Genomic DNA, 23,525 nt, shown 5'->3' with positions numbered 1-23,525 from the left:
CTATTTTGTGTTCGTCCGAAATCTATTTCCCATGAGGCCACGGGCACAAGAAGCTGCGTATCCATGACAGCCGTGTTATTGTTGTTGGTGGTGCTAACATTAGCAAAGGAAATCCTTTGAGGTGGCGATAGCTAACGACAGCTCAATTAGCGTTATAATTATGTAAAGCGAATTTGTAGGCAACTTCCAGGCCACACAAGAGGCTAATTTAATGTAGCAATCTAATAGGAAATGCGTTTTAAGGAATCGTGCAATGCTGTTCGTGCCTTGTTGATCTTTTATCTGTCCCTCCATGTAACGCAAGCTAGCTTATTTTCAGACGTAGCCTCCTTCTAACACAGCAAACGCAACAGTAAGAAACACGTTCATTATCTGTAGCCAAAGCCCCGTCCACTTTCCTTGCGCTTTAGGGTGTCTGCGGACGAGAGGAAATGCCAGACCTCCCTTTAAACTATTCACAGCGAGTCAAGGACGTGGAGGCAAGAATGAGAGACGAGGGCTTGAGCCTATAAAACGGAGACAAAGGAGAATGATTTCACGATACAACAGAAGACACGTATCGCACAAACTTGAGATGTGAGTACCGAGCATAACACCAGATTTGTTGCTGTAGCAGTAAAAGCAGTGGAAACAAGCTTTTCCCAGTTGTCAGGGGCTGAATGCTGTTTCTACACTGAGTGAAAATGAGATGACTTATTGGCGTCTGCGCCAGCATAGAATGACAGTGTAGAATAGTATATATTTTTTTGATTGCAGACAGTCCATCGTTGTTCTTTATTTTCATGATGTAAGGTTTGGAACTTTGGAAAATGATATTTAAAAATGTATTTAAGGAGTTAAGGCATGAAAAAGCTTCAGCAAGGTCCTGCACTGAGAAGCAGCAGGTTATCGTCTCCTCTCCAAAATGTGTTTATAAACTCACTTTTTTGGATTAGACCTTTTTGGTTAATGTTTTCACTCTTTTCATGCAGTCGTGGGTTGTCCCGAAGCAGCCTTGACCACCATCCTCTCCCGGAGGAGGCAGACAATAACCAAACCCCTCAGCGCTACCTCCATGACCTCCAGGAAGCTGTTTCCACTCACAACAGGTAACTGAGTCCTGGCTGTTCTGTGCAAAGTCAGCACTGGATTGTTCTGCACGGAGGAAAAAGAAAACCTTGGCAATGGCAGGATAAAGCCAGAGATCAAACTACCTCCAACTAGTACACACACACCTGCGTGTTTTGTAATGTTACACTGTTTCGAGTGTACAACTGATTGTCAGGGCTCTCTCTGGGTGAAACAAGACACCCAGAAGCAGTGGATTAATTGATATCAGATTGCTTCCTTCAGATGTGTAGGTAAAAGAATAAATAATGAGGTAGGCTGTTGGAGTATTCAATTACTTTGACATTTGCCCTGTCTTTTTTGTTTTTTTTTTTTGAGACATGGTTTATATTGTAACACAGAGAGTCAAGGAGGTTGCATATCCTTGTTAAATTCAGAGGGCATGTGTGAAACAGCTAAGAGTTTGCTGTGGGAAGAAGGCGTGTTGCATATCCTCTACAGCTACAAGAGAACTTGGTGATCCATTACTTCTCAAACTGCACATAAACCTCACAACTCTCTGGTCTTTTCTGTGTAGCTCAGACACGTCTGCTGCCTCAGGTCACTCTGACTGTCCCACCGTCATCTCAGTAGACTCCAGCCAGTCCTGGTCAGGCATCCACAGCTCCACGGGAACTGGAATCTCCACAGAGAGGAGCTCTGTGTTCTCCTGGGGATACGATGTAAGTGTAATCCTGTGAAACCATCTTAATGTGAAGGGAAGATTTGCTCTGTCTGTCGGGAACACACTCATGCATGCACACACCCACACTTTTTTCTATTATTGCGTTGCCACGATGAAATGACTCCATAAACATACTTTCATGCATGTGTTAATGTTCTGATTTTGATTTATTTGGCAACATTCACCTTCAGTCAACATTTGGCAAACCTGTGGAAAACTACAGAACAACATACAACTAGTCAGTGTATTGTATGGCAGACGACTTACACGTAAGGCCTGATTCCACTGGGGATTGACTGGTTTGATATTATGCCGTGCTTTCTAGCCTCAGCCGGTCTTGCAAAACTTTTCCAGGACTCAATGATTTATTTATTTTGTTATCCTCAAGCTCCTTCTGAGAAGAAAAAAAAATTTCTTACGCAAACGAACTCAGTCTTGACTCGTCTCTTTATCTCTGTTTTCTTGTCATAGCATATGTAATGTCCAGCTCGACCACAAACATGTACGCACATCCCAAAGCGCTGTAGAAGCTGGTTATTATGCATGCTGAAGGTTGTTGTGAGACTAAAACAAATGAACCTATAGTCAATAACTGATGAAGAGACTGAAAAGCAGCAGCTTGCAATCATAGAGCCAGTGTAACAGAGGAAAGAACTTCCTATCCTTCCCGTGTTTCTGTCTCTGTTCTGTGTTACTGATGTCTTGTTTTTTTTTGTCCCGTAGGAGTTCGACAAGGCAGCATCGCGACAGGTGCAACAAATGTTTGAAGAGATTGACAAAGAGCTGTACGAGGGGAGAGGCAGCGGAGGAGGGATACTCCAGGGGCTGCAGGATGAATGTCAGCAATGGGCCACGCGTTTCCCACATCTCCGGTATGTCATCCACAGTTTCCTGCTGGTCTCCTGACCTTTTACTTCTGAGTGAAATGGAGGCAGCGGTGGAATCAAAGGTCAATGCTGATTGTGGAGACAAACTTGAAAAAAAAAAATCTTGTATGAAACATCTTGAACTTATGTATTAATGTGTGTGTGTGTGTCACTTAGGATCCTGGGAACTCAGCTGGTGTGTCCCAGTGATGAGGGCTTCCAGTGGTATGCTACTTCAGGGAAAGGCAACTCTGCCAGTAGCCCATCAGCAGGCAAAGAGAGCAATGTGAAGTTCCAGGAGAAAGATAAGGGTGGCACAGAGTAAGTCTTAACTGCACTAACTGAGTATCTGGTAGGAGAAGTTCACATAAGGTCAAAGCTCAGCTGTGAACAAAAATGAACAAATGAACAACAGTGAACAGAATTTGTTTTACAGTGTTAATGTTTGAGACCTTGAAACTGTAATCTATATGAACTGCTGTATGGTGCCTTGCTTGCTGTCCAAATGACTTGAGTGAGTGCATCAGTTGTGGAGGGGTCGTGACTGGCTATGTGGTTGTGTGTCATGTTTGTGGGTCAGAGGTTTGATAAATACTTTCTGGGTCTGACTCTATTAAGGATGGGCTGGTTGACGCAAGGCAGTGTCAAGCAACGTCTGACTTCTCAAAACTGAGCTGACATAACAGGGTGTTTGTGCATGCATGTATATGCTGTAAAAGTTTGTCAGAGTTTTCCTTCTGTTTTTCAAGCTCAAGATGTCATATTTGGATTTGAGTTCATTTAATATTTATAGAAAACGTAAACCAAGTGTGGGCTTGTGTCCATGAGCGTGCCATTTTATCTGTACATATTGAAGTGCTTAACTATGTGCGCCCTTGTCTCGGGGTAAAGGTTGAATGTGCAGGGCAGGAGAGCAGCGCTGATTGAGTCCTCCTCAGCAGAGCTGGATGGGTCTCCTGGCTCCACCAGTGGCTCCAGCAGTCAGGATAAGCCGAGACTGATCGAAGTGGAGGGTCTGATGGAGGAATATCTGGCTTTTGATCGCAGGGACTTGTGAGTTACTCACTCCTGCGACACTATAATTATCCTTATTTCAGAAACAAAATTTAATCCTAAACTACTGTCGATGTGTTGCACAGTTTTGTCAAAATGATTTACTGTATCTTTCTTCGACAGGGAGGACGAGTGGGAGCAGGACTGTTCGGAGTCATGTCGGAGACATCACTGTCTGCCCCCTGTCTCACCGTTTCGTTGTCGGCGTCAAGCTGTTCTCGACCTGCTGTTTGATGATGTGTGGCGGCAGCTTGTTGGCTGGATGAAAGAGCTGGTTCAGCGCCACTGGGAATGCTGCACCTCAAGTAGGGTTGAATTTAACTGTTTTGAATGCGTTAGATCTATCGAAGATTAACAAATGTCCATTCTTATGCATGATATTTGGGATATATGTGATTGGCAGATGTTGAAAAGATTTGTGGGAACTTGAGCCCCGTGCAGCGAGACTCCCAGAATCCCTTCATGCTGCTGTCCATGCTGCCCACGATGCTGCCTAAAGTTGGCCAGAGCAGAGTGCCCCCGCTTACAGCTGGCCTGCAGTTCCAGGTGAGTGGTCTGGGAGGGTGGGGAGGACTTGATGTAATGTTTGCTTCACTTTGATAATGAATACAATATTTAACATGAAAATAAAGTAATGGAAATAGCGAGGAGTTGAGTTTTAATAAATACGGTACAAAGTGTCTAACTTAGGCTGACTTTCAATCTGAATCGTTTTATCCCTGAGAGGAGCAGATAACATTTGTTCAGCATAGCTAATTGTCGGCCTTTGCTGGATTTAGAGTCACAAGTCTCTCTTCCACAGTGCACACATGACTGTCACTTTTTTTCTCACTCTTGCCTGTTGCTCTTTCGGTCTTTCAGTGCTTCCAGTTCATTAACTTTTATCGCTGTTTTCTTTCCTTCCCCCTTTACTCTCTGCCCTTCACCTTGCCAATGTGTTCGTGTACCCTCTGTTTCTTTTCCTTTTTCCTTCCTTCTTTTTCCATGTTTTTATTTCTGTCTTTGCTCCCCTTTCTTTGTTCTTTATCCTTCTTCCCTCCTTTCTGTACCCACCATCCTCCTTCGGTCACACCTTTTCCCCCTTAAAGAACACAAAGTCAAGGGGCTCAAAGCACAAATCCAGACGGAAATCCAAAAAGCAGAAAAGGCCTTCCAGTGTATGTAACTCCCTCACTTAGAGCCAAAATGGCGGCGTGTTGTGTGCACGCTGTCCATAGCGGCTCATTATCTTTATCTCTAGAGTAAATGTGCTTGTGCCTGTTGATTAACACAAAAGCATCATCGCTGTTTGTCTTTTTAATTAACTGCAACTTATTTTCAACATGAACTACTTTGATTTCCTTTAGGCCTTTTCTTTCGCGAAAATGTTGGAATGCTTTGTTTTGCTAGTTTTTGCTTTTGTTGCATTTTAAGTATCGTGAATGTTATTTTGGTTCGTGCATAGCTGAGATGAGATGCATGAATAACCTTTTTTTTGACAAAATGCTGTAATATATTTATATATATGGAATTAACTAACCATATGGATAGTAGTCTTTATAAAATAAATTATTTGCATTTAATCTGCTTTTCCTCTCGTTTTATGTTTCTGGTCCCCACTTATTTCTCCATGTCCCTGCGCCCTTAATCATTCCTCCCCCGCAATCCCGCTGTCTCATTACTTGTTCCCCTCCATTTCACACCGTTCACAGGCTGGGAGGGTTCCGGTTGGAGCTGCAGCGACCTCGCACAACCTGAACGACCTCATCGTGATCCACAGCATCCCCCTGCAGCAGAGGAACCTGGGCGTGCTGGACAGAAACCAGTAGGGACGCATGTTACTTTTTAACCAACTGGTGCCAAAATGGAAAAATGAAATCAACATCGATGACACGTCCGTTACACATTTGTATATTTTTGATATGTGATTTTAATATTTGAATGGGAATGAACAGGTGTCCTGTAGTCCTTGTTTTCCATTTACAGGTGAACATACTTTGCAACACAAGAGGGACATCGCCTCATTCGTGCCATGTTTTCGTCCCTCGTCTTAACACCTTGTTTGGCAGGGTGCGCTGCACGGCCGGCTGGCTGCAGGTTGAAATGCACCATTCATGGATTGTGCTCTGCTCTCTCCTTCCCATACAGGGAGCCAGAAGAGCGTCTGTGTCACAGACCAGGTTCCAGTGTGGTCCCTTCCAACAAACCTCGGCCTCGCCGAACCCTGGACCAGAGCTCTTCTTCGCTGTCCCGCCCTCCACAGTCTGCCCGACGCAGAAACCCTCCTCCCCGGACTCTCCTGCCACTGGTTCCCAGCCTGAGTCAGTCCAGCGCTGTGGGATCCATGGACGAGGTCATCCGAGGGACACGTCTGTGAGTCTTGGCGTCGTGGGAGCACCACCAGCCCCACCCAAGCTCCTATCTATACTTTTAGTCTCTTATTCTCCCTTAGGGTGTCTGAGGTTGTGCAGAAGCAGAGTAAGATGACTTTGAAAACATACTTCCTTTCAACTTATGCCTTTTGGCTCTCTGCAGCAGAATAATTCATTTGTGAAAGCAGCTTCACAGGTGAACTTGTCATGAACCGCGAGTGAAAGAGAAGAGTAATAGTGTTAAATGTGCCACTTTTTCTGACAGGTGGATTGTCAGTTCTGCTGCAAAATTCAGCAACTACTATATCTTAATATTTAATGGTAAACTCAGTAGGAATAACATGTTTGTGGATTTTACTTTTTAGAAATAGTCCAGCACATAAGCATCAGTAAAACTACTTTGTTTGCTCTTCATTTTTTGTGCAGCTTGCTGTTTCACTACTTCCAGTCTTCGTGGTTAGCTGATCATATATGTCCAGGCTCCAGCATCATATTTACAGACAGATATGTGTGGTATTGATAACGCAAGAAAGTGACTGAGCACTTTTCCCAGAGTGTCAAACTACTTTTTCAATATCACGGTGCTGTCATCTTAGCATCCTGGTCATTAAATTTGGTCTTCTATTGCACTGATTCTTTACAGCCCTTTAGATCAAACATTATCTACACATCAGATTTGTTCTTTATTTAAAACAGAATCTACGCCATCACAATAAGTAAAATTATAACTTTGACTTTCATCCTAACGCTTAAGCTGTGAGATTTCACAACTCCCACAGTCTTTTCAGAGATAAGTGTATGTTAGTGCCATATAGAACAATGTATTTGTGTCTTCCTCTTCAGACCCACAGCTAGCGACCGCCTGACGTCTCCGCTGTTGCCTCTGAGCAGGAACACACTCCTTCCCCCGATCAGCACTGGAGACCCAGAGTCATCTCACTCGGGACAGCAGGCCAAACCTGCACAGGTACTGTACAACACCTGTGAAACACAACTACGCTCACCATGAAAACTCATGACAGCACATGAACAGAAACACAGATTAAGTGAAAGTTTTACTAAGCAGATAATATGTTTTAACACCAAAACCTAACATAAAGTAGACAACCTAAAGATAATAGTACTTTAGCATTTATTAAATGCATTCAAATTCCTTAAACTAACTGTATTTGTCCATTTATTCCATGGGATCAGCGTCCGAAAGGCCCATCCAGCCGAGCCCACAGTGCTATAAATGATGAAGCTGGCAGTTCATTACCAAGAGATCGTCACCACCTACTGGATGTCTTCTCCCGCCCAAACACCACTCACACATACAGGGTAAGATGCTCTTCATCATCACAGACTCCTGCATACGCATTATGGCATATTTTCACTGTTAGAGAGGGTTTGTTGTGTTTGACCCCCCCGTTTTTTTCTCCCCAGTCGGACACTCCGTACCGTCGCTCCTTCACAGTATTGGACAACATTGGACAGGGACGGCCAGGCAGAGCCTCTGTGGGCACAGGTCAGAAATTCAGAAAAAACTGCAGTGGTTCCTAAATGTTTTGGGCCACACAGCCCTGTCAGATGAACATAGCTATCGCTTCATCAACACCCCATCTCATGTTCAATTGGGATAATATTATATTTTTAGATATAATGGTGGATGTTATAAATCATACAGAAGTGTTATGGTTGGCTCAATGTATGGATAGAATTTTTATAATCAAATAGTAAATTCTCGCTAATTCACAATCTATCACTTACCTGTGATATCGCTTATACTGTACACCAACCTTTCATCTTTGTGTTTTGTGGTACTTGTACTCTACATTCCCTGAGCCTGTGTAGGATGGAGTCTGTAGTACATCAATTAACTTTCACTTATGCATCAGTTTATTCATTCATTCCACCAGACTCTCTTGGGATCGGTGTGACTGGCGTCAGTCTCGGCATCAGCAGCTCATCTTTTTTGGAGTCATTTTCCCATCACCCCTTGGGGCACTCGCCCATCAAAGACGAAGAGGAGCCAGAGCCTCAGGCCTCAGTCCCAGGTCAGTAGATTAAAGCTGCTGAGGAACCTCTTCCAGACTCAGTTCTCAGATTAACTATGAGTGAACGTGACTACAGTGGCTGGCCTCAGGTAAGATTTACCTGCTGATAGGATGACTTGTATGTTCATTAACTTGAGTTTTTTGGTTTTAATCCTTCCTCTTTCCCATAGCCCCACTGGTGCCTGTGTCAGTCCCACCTCGGTCTTACACCCGGGGAGGCATCTCATCCAAAGCCAGCAGACCTGGCTTGTAGTTTCCCTGCAATCTCTGGACCCTTCAGCCATTCACTTTATACAGCACTCCAATTTTTTCTTTAAACAGAAGTAGCAGATTTTGTTTTTCATATTATGCTGCTTTGGTGAAGTTTTTGTTAGAAGCCTATTTTTGTATATCAGAAATCAGCTTACGTGGCTGCCAAACACAAATGACTGTCGACAATAATCCATGTTCATGTACAGTATGAGCTGTGCATGTAGACATTTGTACTATGTATGTATGTATGATCTGAATGTGTACATACTGTATCTATCTATTTCTATGTGAATGTACTGTATATTATCCTCTGTGGTGTGTTGTTGTACTGGTAAATAACTATGCAGGGAATAACACATCCACACCCAGACAGGGACAGAGAGGATAAAAAGCACTTTTCCCCTCTCCGATTCTGCATCAGAGAGTTTGGTACTGTATCTTTTATAAGAACACAATTTTTCAGCCACCCTGTGTAAAAAGAGAGAGAAGCTCTCATTGCATATCGTTGCTCACTGGGCAGAAGATGCCACCTTGCAAGATTTTTTTGTTGCCTTTCTCCCCATTAAAGTCATAAATCAGAAGAGGGAATATGGTAGCAGAACAGAACATCTCTGCAGCCCACATGCTTTTACACCTACACCTCAAGATAATGTAGGAATACATGAAGCAGTTACAGGAAACTATGTAAATAACTAAGTAATTCACTGTCTCCACAATATACTGTAATTTGTGTTTGTAAATCTTTTTTTCCCATCATTATCTTAGCAAAGCCATATAGGGATGCTTTGACAGGTAACATCAGGGTTACTGCACAAAGGTTGGTTTTCCTTTTATTCATTATTAAAATATATCAGACAGCCATGCTACAAAGGTGACAAAACTCAAAAAATTGAAGCTTTTCTTCAATGCATTTTCTTTGATTCTGTTTTATACAAAGGAATAAAAAAGCTGTGTACAAATGTATATCAATATGAATTTATTTGTATATGTGAAGTGTTGACAAAGAAAAAACAAAGATAAAAAGATAAGAAGCTACAGATTATGTTTTCTGAGGAGACACACTGAAGGGAGCAGTTAGGCTGCTCACACGTGCTCTAATGCTCTTAAAATCTGAAAAGGCAATTTTATTTTTCCTCTGAACAAATGAGAATATCTGCTTCGATTTATATACATTTTATCTGCTATAACCAGAGTCTGTAGCGTCTTACTTTTTTGCTCTTTTGGGTTTCCCACTTTTTTTTGAGTATTTTGCTTCCAGGTCAGACAGGAAACTGTTAAAATTATGCTCTCTGGACTTCTGTCTTTGCTGGAAAATAAGGGAGAAGAAAACAGGATTATTAAGAAGACACAAACAAATGTCTGGTCTACTTCATACACGTTTGTGTATTTGTTACCTGAAGCATCTTCACAAGACTGTCATCCTGATCATCGAGCCCCATCTCTTTCTGCATTTCCTCCGCTTCTTGTCGCTCTTTATCAGCCTAGAAGACCGATTGCAATCACAATACTGAGATTAGATGACGTTGTAGGATAGCAAAGACTGGTCCTGTGTTTCTTGATGAAATGAATTAATATGAGCTGTGAGGATTTTGTGGCTTCGACACCAACACATTTCTCACCCTCTTCCTACGAGCTCTTTTCTTTTTTTCACTCTCCCGAGTAAACGCCGGGAATGTTTTGACGTCTCCGCTGTCGATGGCAGCCTGGATGATGCCGCACAGCCTGGGCTCATCTTCCTGGGAGCAGCACAGCACTGAGGCCATGATGGCGTCCATGTCTCCCTGGTGCTGCACATACAGCTGGATCACATCCTGCTGCTCCTCGTCAGAGCCTTTATATTTCTTCTCAAATTCCAGGATGTCCTGCACTGTAATCTAGTAGATGGATGGAGAGATACCAAGTAGGTTGTCAGGACAAAGACAATCTGTGACAGGATACATTTTTTTAATTAATATGCAATTTCATAATGGTGTAACAAATACAGTAGTTGTAAATTATCCATGAGCACATTCATGTTGTTGGCTTTAATTTGCTGTACAATGGCAGTGCAATAACACATAACTTTTATCCCAATCTAATGTATCCTTTAAATAAAAATGTATCCTTAAATTCCTTGGAATACAAGTGACTTTATCAACACATCACATCATCACATGTACACAAATCAGCGAACACCTGCTGTAGTCCAGTACCTTGGGGAAAAGCAGTCTCCAGTAGTCTTCCCAGCAGCGGTCTTGACTCAAGATGTCAGATTCTTCATCCACGACCCCCTGTTCATCATAAACCGCTCTCTGCTCCTTATCGCTCAGCACCGCATACAGCTTTCCCAGCACCTGGGAAAAAAAAGGTCACCTGAGACTCAAATGTACACACATCTGCAGCCCTTAATGAAATACATGATATGTACTATTATTAATAATTACACACCTTAGTCAAATAATATAATAACAGGAGGTGATGATGCATTGAACTATTGTTTCACTGTTGGCTACAATCAACAGATGTTAGAAATCTGTCAGTAATCAGATTTTGCCATACCTTTCATATAATGGAAACTATTCCCTCTGGTTGTTTTAGCACATTATAGGAAATGCTGCAGTCAGTGAGAAGGCAGATCTGATTTACAGAATTGTGGCATTAATGTAATGAGGGATAATAGTCTTTCAGGTATTTAATTGCAGAAACACTAAAATAACAGACATTTCCATCTGATTATTTCATCTATGCATAGTTTCTCACCTGAGTTTTTGGAAAATGTAGTATGGGACAAAATACATATGTGATGACAAATAGTAAATAATATTAACAATACAGTTAATAAATAATGATATAATATCGCAATAGTGTGAAGTTAAATTAAAAACTCGATGAAGACTTTAATGTTATCCGTGTCTAATACGGATAATCCACTGCGGATCCTGGACGACAACAGACTTAGGATTATTATGATCTTTGTATGCAATGCAACAGGAAAATCAGCTGCAACAAAATAAAAGGACCGACGTGACAAGACTATTTTGCACCTAGCTAGCTACAATAACACCAAAGGCCTTCTTCTGGGCTTTGGCCAGCATAACAGGAAGAAACCATCGTTTGCTTCTACTGCAAACAGCGTAAACGCATGACAACATTTCTATGACAATATCAGAATGAAGCTGGTAATTGCGCAGGGGGGATTAGCTAACTACTCATCAGCGGCTCATGCTAGCAGCGTTAGCTAGATAGCTAGTAAACGTAGCTTGTGTTCGCTGTGTGCCGTTTGACAGTTAACCAGGAGAGTTAACCTGAAACTTCTCTGTGGCCAGTGGGTCCTCAGGTGCCCGGTCTGGATGGACCTTCAGCGACACTTTGTAATAGCTCCTCCGGATATCAGCCTCGGTTGCGTCTTTCTTGATGCCCAACACCTCGTACAGGTTTGAGGTCTTGAAGAGCTCCTGGCACCGCTCGAGCAAACCCATCCTGACCAGGTAACGTACGTCAGTCCGGCTCTTAAAGTATTTGCTCACAAACGTCTAAACCACTTTTACAGTTACGACTTGTGATTAAATGTGCAGAAGTTAAAAACGTCCTGTGTTCTGCCTTCCCTTTGTTGGCAATATCAAGTTGGCGCGCTGGAATGTCAGATGCACCCGTACGTGCAGCGACGCGCTGACGTAACATACATAAACGGCCTCTTATTGGTTCCCGTCGTTTGTCATGACAGTTGGTTCTGATTTCCACATCTTTCAAAACATCACTGTATTCATTTATTTATTATTTGTATTTTAATAATTCACTTACCTTCTTTCAGATATAATTTATTTGTACATAAATAACATAGTAACTGTTGCAAATATGTTGTGTCGTATATGCTGTTAATTTCATGGGGTCAACATTAACCATTAGACCATGGATACTCGCCTAAAAAGTTTAAAAGTTTAACAAAGCATGGTCTAAATATAAGACTCTAGAAAACTAAATTCATTATTAATTGATAATTAATAATATTAATTATAATAATACCAATAAGTATACTTTATTTTATTTTAGACAAAGCCCTGACTCCGTTTCAGATTTTAAAATCACATTGTTTATAACAATCCTAAACCTAAGATTAACTGAATGTAACCAAATGAGCACATTAGACTACTTTATCAAAATTAAACAGCCAAAAGTGTAATGATATCTAAGGTAGTATTTGATCTGTATTATGCAGTTTTCTTGGTAAATATAAATGAGCAATTACATGACAGTTAACGGGCATATTTGTCTTTAAAACCTGGTTCAGCAGGGCTACTTCAAAGCCAATACATTCGGAAACTATATTTAAATTTTCCTGTAATATTTCAACCTGAGTCTTTCCTGTGCAGCCTTATGTAGTTACCAAAATAAACACACTTAATCGCACTACAATTAAATGTCACAACCTTATGGCAGTGAACTGCAGAAGGCCTTGTCGCTTACAGTAAAATTGAAGCTACCTCAAAACAATTTGGTTGTAAGAAATTCTATTTTCATCTATTTTTCCAGTTTATATACTTGCATCACTCAGTCAGGAATGTACAGATAACCAAGGATTTATTGGTGTGTTTGAAGCAGCACAAGAATACATCAAAGACAATGAGGCAAGTCACTAAGTATTTTTTCACTGCTTCATGCTAAAGCAGAACACAAAGATACACACTGACTTTGAACTAAGCATCTGTAGATTGCACCCATCTGTGTTTATAAGCCTGTACAATATGCAGTAGGCGGCAGTGGAGATATACACTGCAACCCCCCCATCTCAGATGTTATCCAATTACTGCCCCATCTGTTTCTGCTGCATATTTGGCACAGTCTCTGTTGTTGTTTTTGTATCGACTTTCTGTCATCATCACAAACCTCATCTGTCCTTTGTACTCACACACACAAAATAAGCACTTGGACAACTGGCACATCATTATCATGATCAACAATGACAAACAAAATGACAAAAGCACGAGAGTTGTCCTGTAAATGTTATCAACTTTTGCTGGTGTACACATCCTTCTCACAGCCTTCCATCCACCTGCATGGATACCGCAAGTGGAGTTTCGATAAAACCATTGCTCCTCCATAGGGAATATTTCCTTGGTATGGTAACAGTCTCTCCACAACAGTCAAATGGCTTCGTTCACATGGTCAGTCTTTACAGCATGTCCATGGCCTAAGCATTTCCCCCCTTGACAGGGACAGTCTAAAAACCTCCTGTAGAGGGCGGCAGCTCAGCATTCCTTTCTGGTCTTCACCGTCTTGCTGGCGTACTTGATAGGGATCCCCCAGCGTCTCATTAGATAGACATCAAACACATAGGCCGTTCCTGGCTCCAGGCCCCCGATCACTGCTGTAGTGACGGCCCGTCGAGGATTCAGCTCCTGGAAATACTTGCAGAGAACCCTCTCAGTGTCAGAGCGGGACTCTGGCCCCAGACACGGTGCAGTCATAGCTGATACTCCTCCATCCTTTGCATCGCTGTTTCCAAGCTTCCTTCGGTACACACAGTATAGGCTTCTTTCCTCTGTGCCCATCCAGGCCAGGGTGACACTGTTGCAACCGCGCAACCGGTTGAAGGATTTTATCTGTAAAGTGGATGGCAAAGATGGGACCTCTCTGCGGTGGTAGGCTGAGGAGGTCTGCATTTTGACTGAAGCCATCAGACCTCCAGGTAGAGCTGGGTGTGTAGCAGCAGAGATATGGCCTTTGCTAATTCCTTCTCTCTCCAAGTGGATGAGATAAGAAGGACTTCCCTGCAGCCAAATGTGGGCTAAATCTCCCCCCACAGCCTGGGAGGTCAGCACATGACCTTTACTGGACACCGTGACCTTGACCTTTTCGCCTCCACCGCAGCTCTGCAGGGTGAGGAGACCACTTTGCTGCAAGCCCCGAGGACGGAAACTGAAGAACTGCTCTGAGTTGGAGTCTCTGTCATTGAAGGTCACCCACCTCAGCTCCCCTTCTCTTAGCGTGGTGATCGCCGCCCGAGCCTCCTCGTGCGTTCGAGCAAATGTCCCCTTGTACGGCATGCTGGTCCCATTCAGCTTGTCTATCACAAAGACGTCAAAGTAATACTGGGTGTCGGGCAGGAGCTCAGAGACAGTACAAACGTTCTCTGTGCCCTGACACACACACTTGAGATCACCATACTCATCGGTGAGGGAAGAAGGTGCATTCTGGGGTTCAGCGTAAGAGTCCCACTGCCGCCACCACCACTCTTTCAAAATCGGCCAGGCCGTCACTCTCCTCCTCCCCTCCTTCTTTTCTTGTTTCTGATCTTTTTCTTTCCTCAAGCTCTCTCGCGCAGCACAGAGGCTGGGGTAGTTTTGCTGAGAGTTGACGAGGACGCAGTAATCATAACTTTTCTGTGTGTTCGGGAGGCTGGTTATGGAGGCACTGGGCACCCAGCTGAGGGTGACACTGGTCATGCCGACACCTAGCGTGTGGACTCGAGGGTCTACTGGGAGCAAAGGGAATGCACCTGAGGTCCCCAAGCCTTCACGGAGATACACGGTAGCTCGAGTGTTCTGCTGTTTGGAGCGAAGCCTCACAATGTAGATGGAAGCATGGGGGTGAGAGGGACCCCTGTAGGTGTCCACGGTGTTGCCTGTGAAGCTGTGCCTTTTCTCCTCAGTCCCGGGGCCTTGCCACCACACCTCGGGCGTACTCTTTTTGGTGCTCCCTGTGGGGCAAAACAAAGAACATAATTACAAACCTGCAAGGTACACACAGAAAGAACATAGAGAATGAGCTATTCATTAATGTAGCATCACACCAGGCTAGCTGTTTTCATGTTTGCATGTAGAGATGAGAATGGAGTTAACATGTTGCAAAAAAGAACAAATAAGCAAAATGTCAAATTTACTTGTCAAAATATAAATTGAATTCTATGTGTTAAAAAAATCCTGAGGAGCATGGGAAGTGGTTTTTGTTTCTATTTAGTGAGCAACAAGAAGTGTAAATGAACAGAAAAGGACAACAACTAATTCAAGACACCTAAGCACTGCAAATCGTACACAACAAACAAGTGAGAACATAGAATCTGGTTGATACAGAGAAATTCCAAAGTGCCAAAGTAAATAAAATACCAGTATTTTTGTGCATGCCTAAAGAGTTATAAGTACACACTCTGACGCAACTGCCAATTAAACACTAAAAAAAGAAGAAAGAAAAAAAAAAGCCAAAACACTCGTCTTCACTGTGAGCCCTTGTTAAGATAGGAAATCGCTCCTCAAATGAGACCAAATGTTTCTGAATCAAAGTGAATAATTCAGTCTGGCGATGGGGACACATCAGCTCAGGGTCTGAATGATTCATGCGTCATTTTATAACTTCATAATTTTATTTTAAAATGTACAGAAACTTGAGTTAACCTGGAAATGTACTCATAGAACACTGCAAGGCACATTTTCTTATCCAGTAATCTGCACCCGTTTTAGGTTGGAAATTTGCTTTGATTTACTTGCAGCACTCGTTGCCCTGACTTTAACTTTCAGCTATTTTGTAATTTTGCTGCTCTATAGTTTATTTTTATCCTTCAAGGTTTATCTGATTTCTCTGACTGGCCATGTACAAAATATTGCAGCATAAGAGCGCAGTTTTATTTTATTGTTTATTCAATCTTTGAAGCAAGAGTTGGCAAACCTTTCCAGTTGATGTGTGTGTGTGTGTGTGTGTGTTTTTTTTATAAGATTTTAAAACCCAAATCAAAAGCCTCATGAAAAATTTATGACAATGTGACAACCAGATATGGTCAGACTCACTGTCTTTGTCCTTGGCAGAGATAGTGGGTGGCATTTAGGAAAAATACAGCATTTTTCTGTGCTTCGAACTTAAAGAAATAGGTACAGTGTGCTGATAAGAGGATTGAAGTAATATAAGTCTTATCTACCTTAAAAAGAAAGAAACTTGAAGATTATCACTTTAAAGGCCAGTTTTTCAGTCTATAATAAGATCTAACAGAAGTCATAAATTACAGCTTCGACCTCCAGGCTGCAAACCTTCAAAGGACAAACAAGCAATTCTACTAGTTTGATTTTCCTTTCTACTTTACTATAAATTACGGTCATAAGGATGTAGAAAGTAAGTCTTTGCCCTCTTCTAAACCCTGATCTGTTATGTGGTGATGATAGTATCTGATTGATCATCTGGGCTTAGCCTGGTGTAGAGATGATCTTCAGACTGAAGTGGGTGTCTGACGGTTCGAGTCCTGCTGTTCACTCACACTGCAGGGTCTTCAGGGGTTTGTCCTTCAGCGTGCGGGCGGCCAAGCTCCATTCGATGGGGACGTCACAGGGGCTGACAGTCACCGACATCGCCGAAGCCTTCTTCTTCAGTGTAAAGTATAGCCTGTGGACGAAACATCCAGGATAGCCACAACAAGTTTGTCTTATTCATCGGGGGAATGTCAGAGAGATAACATCCTGTTTCAGTTCAGCCGCGAAGAGATGGATGAGAAGACAAGATGTCTTCCAGTGCATACTGAACAACATTCTTTCATTTTGTTGGATGGACTGCTGATACGGTGGGCTGGTTATAATTTTTTCCTCTGGAGATTTCAACTTTGCAGCTCTTTCAAACATCTGCCAGTCACCGTCTTTCCTTTGTCCACATGCTGATCAGACATTTGATAGGAGATCAGGAGAGGTGACCTGCGAATCACACGATAAGGCCGCGTTGGCAGTTTCAGATGGATATCTGCCTGTTTGCTGTAACCATCAGGAATCGTGCCTAGCATAGAAACTATTATGTTGTTTTTTGTGATCTGATGTTTTAGGGATTTGCATATTAGACGGCAGCTCAGTGGCAGTTAAAGGACATTTAACGTTCACACTGCGGTGATCTAGTCTTATTTTAATTCAGATAGTCGCGGTTGTTAACTCATAAGTCAAACTGATCACCTCCACCAAGACATTTGAACAGAAGAAGTCTGTCTCCTTGACACCCAAACTGTTCTGTTACCTCACATGTCTTCACAGCTAGTTATGACCCATGAAAATTAAACAACTGCATGGTTATTTGTCAATAAATATTTGCTCTCCTTCCTTACAAGCATCATTATTCATGATTCTGTGCAGATGGCGGTCGTTTCCAAACAGATGTGCGACACTGACATTCTCAAGGGCGCTTTGCAGCTTATTTAATAGAGTGATTAATTTCTGAATTTGTGTTTTTTCTCCATTATTTGCCGTGTGGTTCTGCATGACCGCACCGGTGGACAGACTGCAGCACACAGGGAGATGCATTTTGCAATTTTCAGCTCGCAGTTTCAGAAAGCGAGCACTGGCACTGTTGTGTAAGGTTCAGGCCAAATGGGCTCCACTTCCTCTCGCTTTCTCTACAGTGGTGCTGGAATCAGCTGCTGTCTGAAAAGGTGGTTGGAGGGGAAGGCTGCTGACTTGTTATTGAAGTGGAAACAAGGGCAAATCAAAGATGTATTCACGGGTCTTCAGCAAAATCTGAAAATGAGGTAAAACTTTCGCTTTCTTTACTGTTCAGAGTCAGATGTGTGTTGTAATTATTTATTTTGCACAACAGCTTGTTTTAAAGGCCAAATGCAAATCGAGCATGTTTTATTGGGATGATCCACTTTGTTTCAGACTTGCATTAGAAACGCATGAAATGATTGTGCTGACACTGACGTTTCAACTTAATTTAAGTCTCTTTACCAGCAGAACATATTTACCATTAGGCTATACAAAGACATATGCTCATGTTCAAAGATGACAATCGTCAAGAGCTGTTCTATTTCATAGTTTGACCAGATCAAATTTAATTTATCAAACAAAAAATGGCAAACATTTGCAGCTCCAGCTTCTCTAATGTGAATATTTGCAGACTTTCTCTGTATGGTTTTTTTTTTTTTGGATTTCAGACTGTTGTTATAACAAAACAAACAATTTAGACCTAGGGCCCAGCTAAATTGTCACTGGCATTATTCATTATTTTCTGACTTTATATGCACTGGAGTGGTTCCCAACCTTTTCTGTTGTATTGTCGCACTCCCACGGGCCCATCAGATGAGCTCAAGTAGCCCTTCATTGACACCACTGTGTTCCCAATGTGTTCATTTGAGTGGATTTTAATCTGGATGTTATTTAACTTAATTTTAATTCTATATATTTTTTGTATAAACACACAGGTATAGATTAAGTATATAGATACAGCTGCACTGTTCATGCAGGTTTATTAAATATTCAGGCTACTACCTCTTATAGAAACTGAACAGTCTCAGTCTTGTATTCTGGATTAATTGTCTCGTATTCTTGATTAATTTTACTTCTCTGTTCATAATTACTTTTCATATGTTGTCATAGCCAGTGGTCGAAAGTAACTAAGTGGGCCTACATCGACTCAGTTGCCATACTAAAATACAATTTTGAGGCACTTGTACTTAAGTATTTCAATTTCCTGCTACCTTGTACTTCTACTCCATCTCACATCAGTTGGAAATATTGTGCTTTCTACTCCCCAACATTTGTTGGACAACTTTAGTTACTTTTCAGGTATTCTGATTAATAATATAAAATGTAATCAACAAACAAATTCTGGCACATTATCATAGGTGGAAGTATGATAATCGCAAAACACCCAGCAGTATATTAAGTAATTAAAATTAGACCCTTAAACACTTTTGCATAGGAGTACAAATAATAATAAATTGAGTGAATAACTTCTAAATGCTGACTTAGGTGTGTTCTCACAGATCGTAGTTTACTGGATATTGTGACAGTGAAGAACAGCACTGCCCAAATCCTGTTTGTCTTTGTTTGCCTTCTGCAGTGCAAATCTGGAGTCAAGTCCACAATCACTTGAGAAGACAACTAATCCATTTCTTAAAAAAATAAATCTCAACATAAAGTGATGAAACATAAACATCATAGTTAGCAACTGCAGCTCAGGCCCACATGAATTGCTTCATATGTTTTCCCCCCGTCTGTCACTCTACCTGCGAGTTCGTCCTTTGGGGAGAGTTACAGAGGTGATCTTTCCTTCTGGTAACCATGTAGTCGGACGAAGCGGCACCTCATTCTCCGGCGCCAGGGCCGAGTGCGCCTGGGGCCACGAAGAGCCACAAAACAACGCCAAAGCGGCACTGAGGTACCAGGACAGGGACAGGGCCATCGCTGCTTCCTGCTCTCTGTCTCGTTCACTCTTTCACTTCCTTCGTCACCCGGTCTTGGATATCTTCCAGACTCTGCTGGAAAGGTCAAGACCATCAATCAGAGCCCATGAACAAAACACACACCCGCAGTCATGCACTCAACACACACTTAGTTAAATTTCTACTGTACCATTCACACAGACTCTAAAGAGCTGTAGCAGCTGATGATTCATTGATATGAAGGAACATCCTATCCTATTCAGACAGAATTATTCATGCAAGGGGAAAGAAATTGCCATGCTATATTACTCTGGGATGTGTGTGTGTGTGTGTGTGTGTGTGTGTGTGTGTGTGTGTGTGTGTAGCACAGCTTGACACTCACTGTAAAAAAATCACCCATCGCACGACTTTTCAAAGTGTGAAGTGGGTTGCTAATATCACTCTGAAGTCGATGCCTTTACATCTACGTTTCTATTTTTAGTATGGGAGTTCAAATGGATCTGTTCTCCAAATATCTTTCATCATGGGTATTGGGGGCCATTTTATCAGGAGAAAGTGACGTGATAGCGATGTGGAGAGAGGTACACAAACAACACCTGGAGGTGCTCTGATGCAGTCAGATCCAATCAGCATACATAAACGCAGTGCCTAACAGGAGGAACTTGCATCAGATTGTTCTGTATCTCGTTTTCTTTCTGTCTTTTCTGGCATTTCTTTCACACTCCATTAGTGTTTTCTTTCCCCTGCCTTTTTCATGTGTGTATTTATATATGGATGTGTGATCGTGCGTGTGGTTGTGATTTAGTGATAGTGGATAGGATGATTACAGGTCTCACTGTTCTTCTCTTTCCCCCAGAGAAAACACATTTGTTCAAAGTCGCACAGTCTTCACAAACACACTCCCCGCCTTCCTCTAACAAGGTGTATTATGTTGGTGCTGTGCCCTATGGATCAGATGATAATCGCAGTGGAACCGTGAAGGCGGCTACAGAAGGTACATCTGAGTCTTTCGGGCCCCGGGACGCTCCGAGATCCAAACTCACAAACCGTCGCACGGCTACAAAGTCGCACAGAGGAGCCTGCTCATTATCCTTGCAAAGAAAGAGGGGAGTGAACGACCCATAAAGCTTTAACTGAGAGACATGCAGAGGGAGAGAGGCAGATTGAAATGGGGGGAGAAGGAGGAGAGGGAGGGTAGGCTGGGGAAGGGAGGGCTGTGGAAATGGAGAGCAAGAAGAGGAGGATGTTGGATCCTGGAGTAATTAGAGGCAAGGAGACGGAGAGGGGAAAAGAGGAGAAAGTGCAAAAAAATGAGGGTTGGGATCAGAGAAAAAAAAAACATTGCTGCCATGCAACAAGGTTGCAATGAATTTGTTTCGGTGTTTTAGCCAGACACATGAAGCTGATTGGTGTTTACTTTAGCCCCCGTGTCGAATGGGTTCTAATGTGTCACATATTACCAGACGGCTGCACAACCTCGCAGCCCTTCTCACACTCCGCCTCATTCAATCTTGATAAAGATGAAGACACCGAAAAGCTTGGTGGGCTTGTCTCTTCAAAACGCACCCGCTAATAAAATATGCATACGGCTCCTCAGCAAATTATGGCCAATTGAATTTTCATAAGGCAAAAAAGGCTGGGTCTTACGGAGAGAGGGAGCCTGGTGAACTTAACTGCCGCCCTCTATAAATAAATACACACTCCCCTTTAAACACAGGAGCTCATGACTTTGATGGTTCCGCTCACTCCCTGCTCAGCTCTTCTTCTTCTTTCCTTTTTTTCCTTTCTCTTAGATGAGTTTCCTCTTTCCATTATGTTTATCCCAGACTGTCAAGTGACTGCATTTATTCTGGATTCTGTTTGGGTTTTAATTAAAGATACTTCCACCCTGCTCTGTTTGTCTTTCTCTCCCTCTTTCTCTCTCTCTCTGTCTCTCTCTGTTTCTGTCCTTCTCTTTCGGTCTGCTTTTCATTTCATTTGGCCCCCTTATTTAGAAGTTGATGCAGGCTCAGTTTCAGAGGGACAGGTTGAGTGCTGTGTGCTATCTGTCTGCACATTGTATTAGCTATCTTCTATCTGCCTGTGCTCTGGCAGGACCATCTGCCTTCTGTTATCTGTGGGCAGGGACAGATTAAATGGCATGGTGTGGTCCCTGCAGGATCGGTTGCCCCCCCCCAACCCCCACCCCCAAACTTCTGTGGGCAAAGAACTGGCCTGTGGTTCATGGCGGGGGTTGACAAGATGATGGCGGGGTATCATGCACTGACCATGGGTCTTGATAGGATTTTACGGTTGATTTTCTACCTCGCTGCACGCACATTTGAATATATAAACCCTTCTCCTGTCTGCTTTCATTGCCCCTCTGTGCTTGCATTTCATTCTCCTTGTCTTGTGTATTTCTCCCTCACAGACTTTGTACACCATCATCCCGTTCTTGATACATACTTCATGTCTGCTCTCTCTCTCTCTCTCTGTGTGCTCCACAGTCACACTTTTCTGTCATACTTTTCCTTTCAAATGACAAGGGAATCATTGGTAGTCAGAGAGAACAGACAGACACAGACAGAAATCAAACACACAGACAGCACAGACAGAAAAGCACAGCCTTTAAACATGCAAAAATGTGATTCTGTCTAGATGAAAACAATACTGCAACAAATGAAAAGTGCCCTGCATCTGTCTCAGCTTTTACTAAAAAAAATCCTCCAGAGACCACACAAATAAACACACACACACACACACACACACACACACACACACACACACACACATAAAGAACTGATCCAAAGAAACAAGTTGCTGACTTACACATCCAGTTGAAATCTGAGATGCTGACGTATACTCACACACACACACACACACACACACACACACACACACACACATGCACTGCAAGGACAACAACATGCATGCTTGCATCCCCCTTACCTTCTCTTAGCGCACGCTCTCCCTCTCCTGCGCACGGAGTGAGGGATGGGATCAAATGAGAGAGGGAGTGAGGATGGAGGAGGAGGAGGAGGAGGAAGAGGAGGAGGAGGAGGAGAAGGGGATGAGAGCCGGTTGCGAGGAGAGGAGGAGCGACAGCAGGTTGTTGTCGGGTGTTCCTCTGACTCCGTTTCCCATGGGGTGCTGCTCACTCCCTACTTCAGGAGGTGTCTCCTTAGGTCTCAGGTGTCCCCTCAGGGCTGTCCCAACCTCCACAGAGCTCTGGTGTGGTACAAGTCTCCCCAAGGCGCTCTCTCCTCACTCTTTCTCTCCGTCTCTCAGTCCTTCACACGTGGAGTCTTGTCCTGCTAAACACTGTGTGAATGTCATCCGGTCAGTGAAGCCTATATGCCCACTTCTCTTCTTGTTTTCTCGCTCTTCCCCCCCCCCTCTACCTCCTGTTCTTTCCACTTGTTCCCTCTGTTTACCTCCTCTGGTTAGTGAACAGAGCTCACTTGCAATTCAAATGGGCTCATGTGCGACTGTGTGTGTGTGTGTATTTGTGTATCTGTATGTGCAATCTGAGAGTGAGGGAGCGAGTGGGTGACTGTGAGGGGGCTGGCGGTGAGGTCGCTGAATGGGGGTGGTGATGAGAAATGAGAGAGAGAGAGTGTGTGTGTGTGTGTGTGTGTGTGTCTGTGTGTTGTCAAGAGCAGCATTAGGGGAAGGGGAGGTGATGTAAAAGTTAAATACATTAACCATTCTCCGGCTGGTGTGATAAGATCTGTGTGAGGGGAGAGCTGCTGACTGCGTGCTGGAGGTTACACTGTCTTTGTGCCTTATCGCTCCTCCGATCAGGTGCTCCCACTGCCTCTAAATGAACATGTTTGAATGGGAGAACGGCCTATCAGACACCTAATGGATTTATGCAAATATTTGGTGTGTACTGCCTTTAAAACTAATTAGAAAAATATACCATGTTAAATAGAAAGCGAAAACCTGGATTTTCTAGTGCAGAGGAAACGCTTTTGTACTATGTTTTGTTTTATTTTTCCCTATTAGATTAATAGAGTGAGAATGGATGTATGATGTATGATAAAAAAATTTTTGATAAAAATTTGAAAATAAGAATAAAGTACATAAATAATAGTTAAATGCATCCACATGTTTTAC

At 42.8% G+C, this 23,525-nt stretch overlaps 3 protein-coding genes across 3 annotated transcripts; 1 reads left to right on the top strand and 2 right to left on the bottom strand.

Annotated features, from left to right (window-relative positions):
- The first annotated feature begins 5 nt into the window (after positions 1-5).
- On the top strand, positions 6-9,239 carry fam149b1 (family with sequence similarity 149 member B1). Its single transcript, XM_046401611.1, has 15 exons — positions 6-576; positions 972-1,088; positions 1,625-1,769; positions 2,495-2,643; positions 2,815-2,958; positions 3,529-3,690; positions 3,814-3,995; positions 4,094-4,236; positions 5,382-5,494; positions 5,818-6,042; positions 6,885-7,008; positions 7,236-7,361; positions 7,467-7,548; positions 7,940-8,077; positions 8,248-9,239. Exons 1-15 carry the CDS (start codon positions 530-532, stop codon positions 8,328-8,330), a joined length of 1,980 nt encoding a protein of 659 aa, XP_046257567.1. The 5' UTR covers positions 6-529; the 3' UTR covers positions 8,331-9,239.
- Positions 9,240-9,288: 49 nt separating this feature from the next.
- dnajc9 (DnaJ (Hsp40) homolog, subfamily C, member 9) lies at positions 9,289-11,973 on the bottom strand. The gene is made up of 5 exons (XM_046401614.1): positions 11,614-11,973; positions 10,522-10,662; positions 9,949-10,203; positions 9,724-9,810; positions 9,289-9,635 (listed from the first exon to the last, which is right to left on the bottom strand). Exons 1-5 carry the CDS (start codon positions 11,785-11,787, stop codon positions 9,534-9,536), a joined length of 759 nt encoding a protein of 252 aa, XP_046257570.1. The 5' UTR covers positions 11,788-11,973; the 3' UTR covers positions 9,289-9,533.
- Positions 11,974-12,893: 920 nt separating this feature from the next.
- Positions 12,894-22,762, bottom strand: ndnfl (neuron-derived neurotrophic factor, like). The gene is made up of 4 exons (XM_046402951.1): positions 22,356-22,762; positions 19,272-19,523; positions 16,548-16,672; positions 12,894-15,005 (listed from the first exon to the last, which is right to left on the bottom strand). The coding sequence occupies exons 2-4, from the start codon at positions 19,445-19,447 to the stop codon at positions 13,555-13,557; spliced, it is 1,752 nt and encodes a 583-aa protein (XP_046258907.1). The 5' UTR covers positions 19,448-19,523; positions 22,356-22,762; the 3' UTR covers positions 12,894-13,554.
- Positions 22,763-23,525: the final 763 nt, after the last annotated feature.

This window comes from Scatophagus argus, chromosome 10, assembly GCF_020382885.2.
Source record: "Scatophagus argus isolate fScaArg1 chromosome 10, fScaArg1.pri, whole genome shotgun sequence".
NCBI classification, from domain to species: Eukaryota; Metazoa; Chordata; class Actinopteri; family Scatophagidae; genus Scatophagus; species Scatophagus argus.
The sequence above is the reverse complement of the archived record's forward strand: the minus strand, read 5'-3'. Positions and strand labels throughout refer to the sequence as shown.

Coding starts and splice junctions, on each gene's coding strand:
- fam149b1 (XM_046401611.1), top strand. CDS start 530: ATGATTTCACGATACAACAGAAGACACGTATCGCACAAACTTGAGAT. Junction 4,237..5,381: donor CAGCTGGCCTGCAGTTCCAG/GTGAGTGGTCTG, acceptor CACCGTTCACAG/GCTGGGAGGGTTCCGGTTGG. Junction 8,078..8,247: donor GCCTCAGGCCTCAGTCCCAG/GTCAGTAGATTA, acceptor TCTTTCCCATAG/CCCCACTGGTGCCTGTGTCA.
- dnajc9 (XM_046401614.1), bottom strand. CDS start 11,787: ATGGGTTTGCTCGAGCGGTGCCAGGAGCTCTTCAAGACCTCAAACCTG. Junction 10,204..10,521: donor GGAGACTGCTTTTCCCCAAG/GTACTGGACTAC, acceptor TCCATCTACTAG/ATTACAGTGCAGGACATCCT. Junction 9,811..9,948: donor AAAGAGCTCGTAGGAAGAGG/GTGAGAAATGTG, acceptor TCGGTCTTCTAG/GCTGATAAAGAGCGACAAGA.
- ndnfl (XM_046402951.1), bottom strand. CDS start 19,447: ATGGCCCTGTCCCTGTCCTGGTACCTCAGTGCCGCTTTGGCGTTGTTT. Junction 16,673..19,271: donor CCCAAAGGACGAACTCGCAG/GTAGAGTGACAG, acceptor TTTCGTCCACAG/GCTATACTTTACACTGAAGA. Junction 15,006..16,547: donor ACCCCTGAAGACCCTGCAGT/GTGAGTGAACAG, acceptor TTTGCCCCACAG/GGAGCACCAAAAAGAGTACG.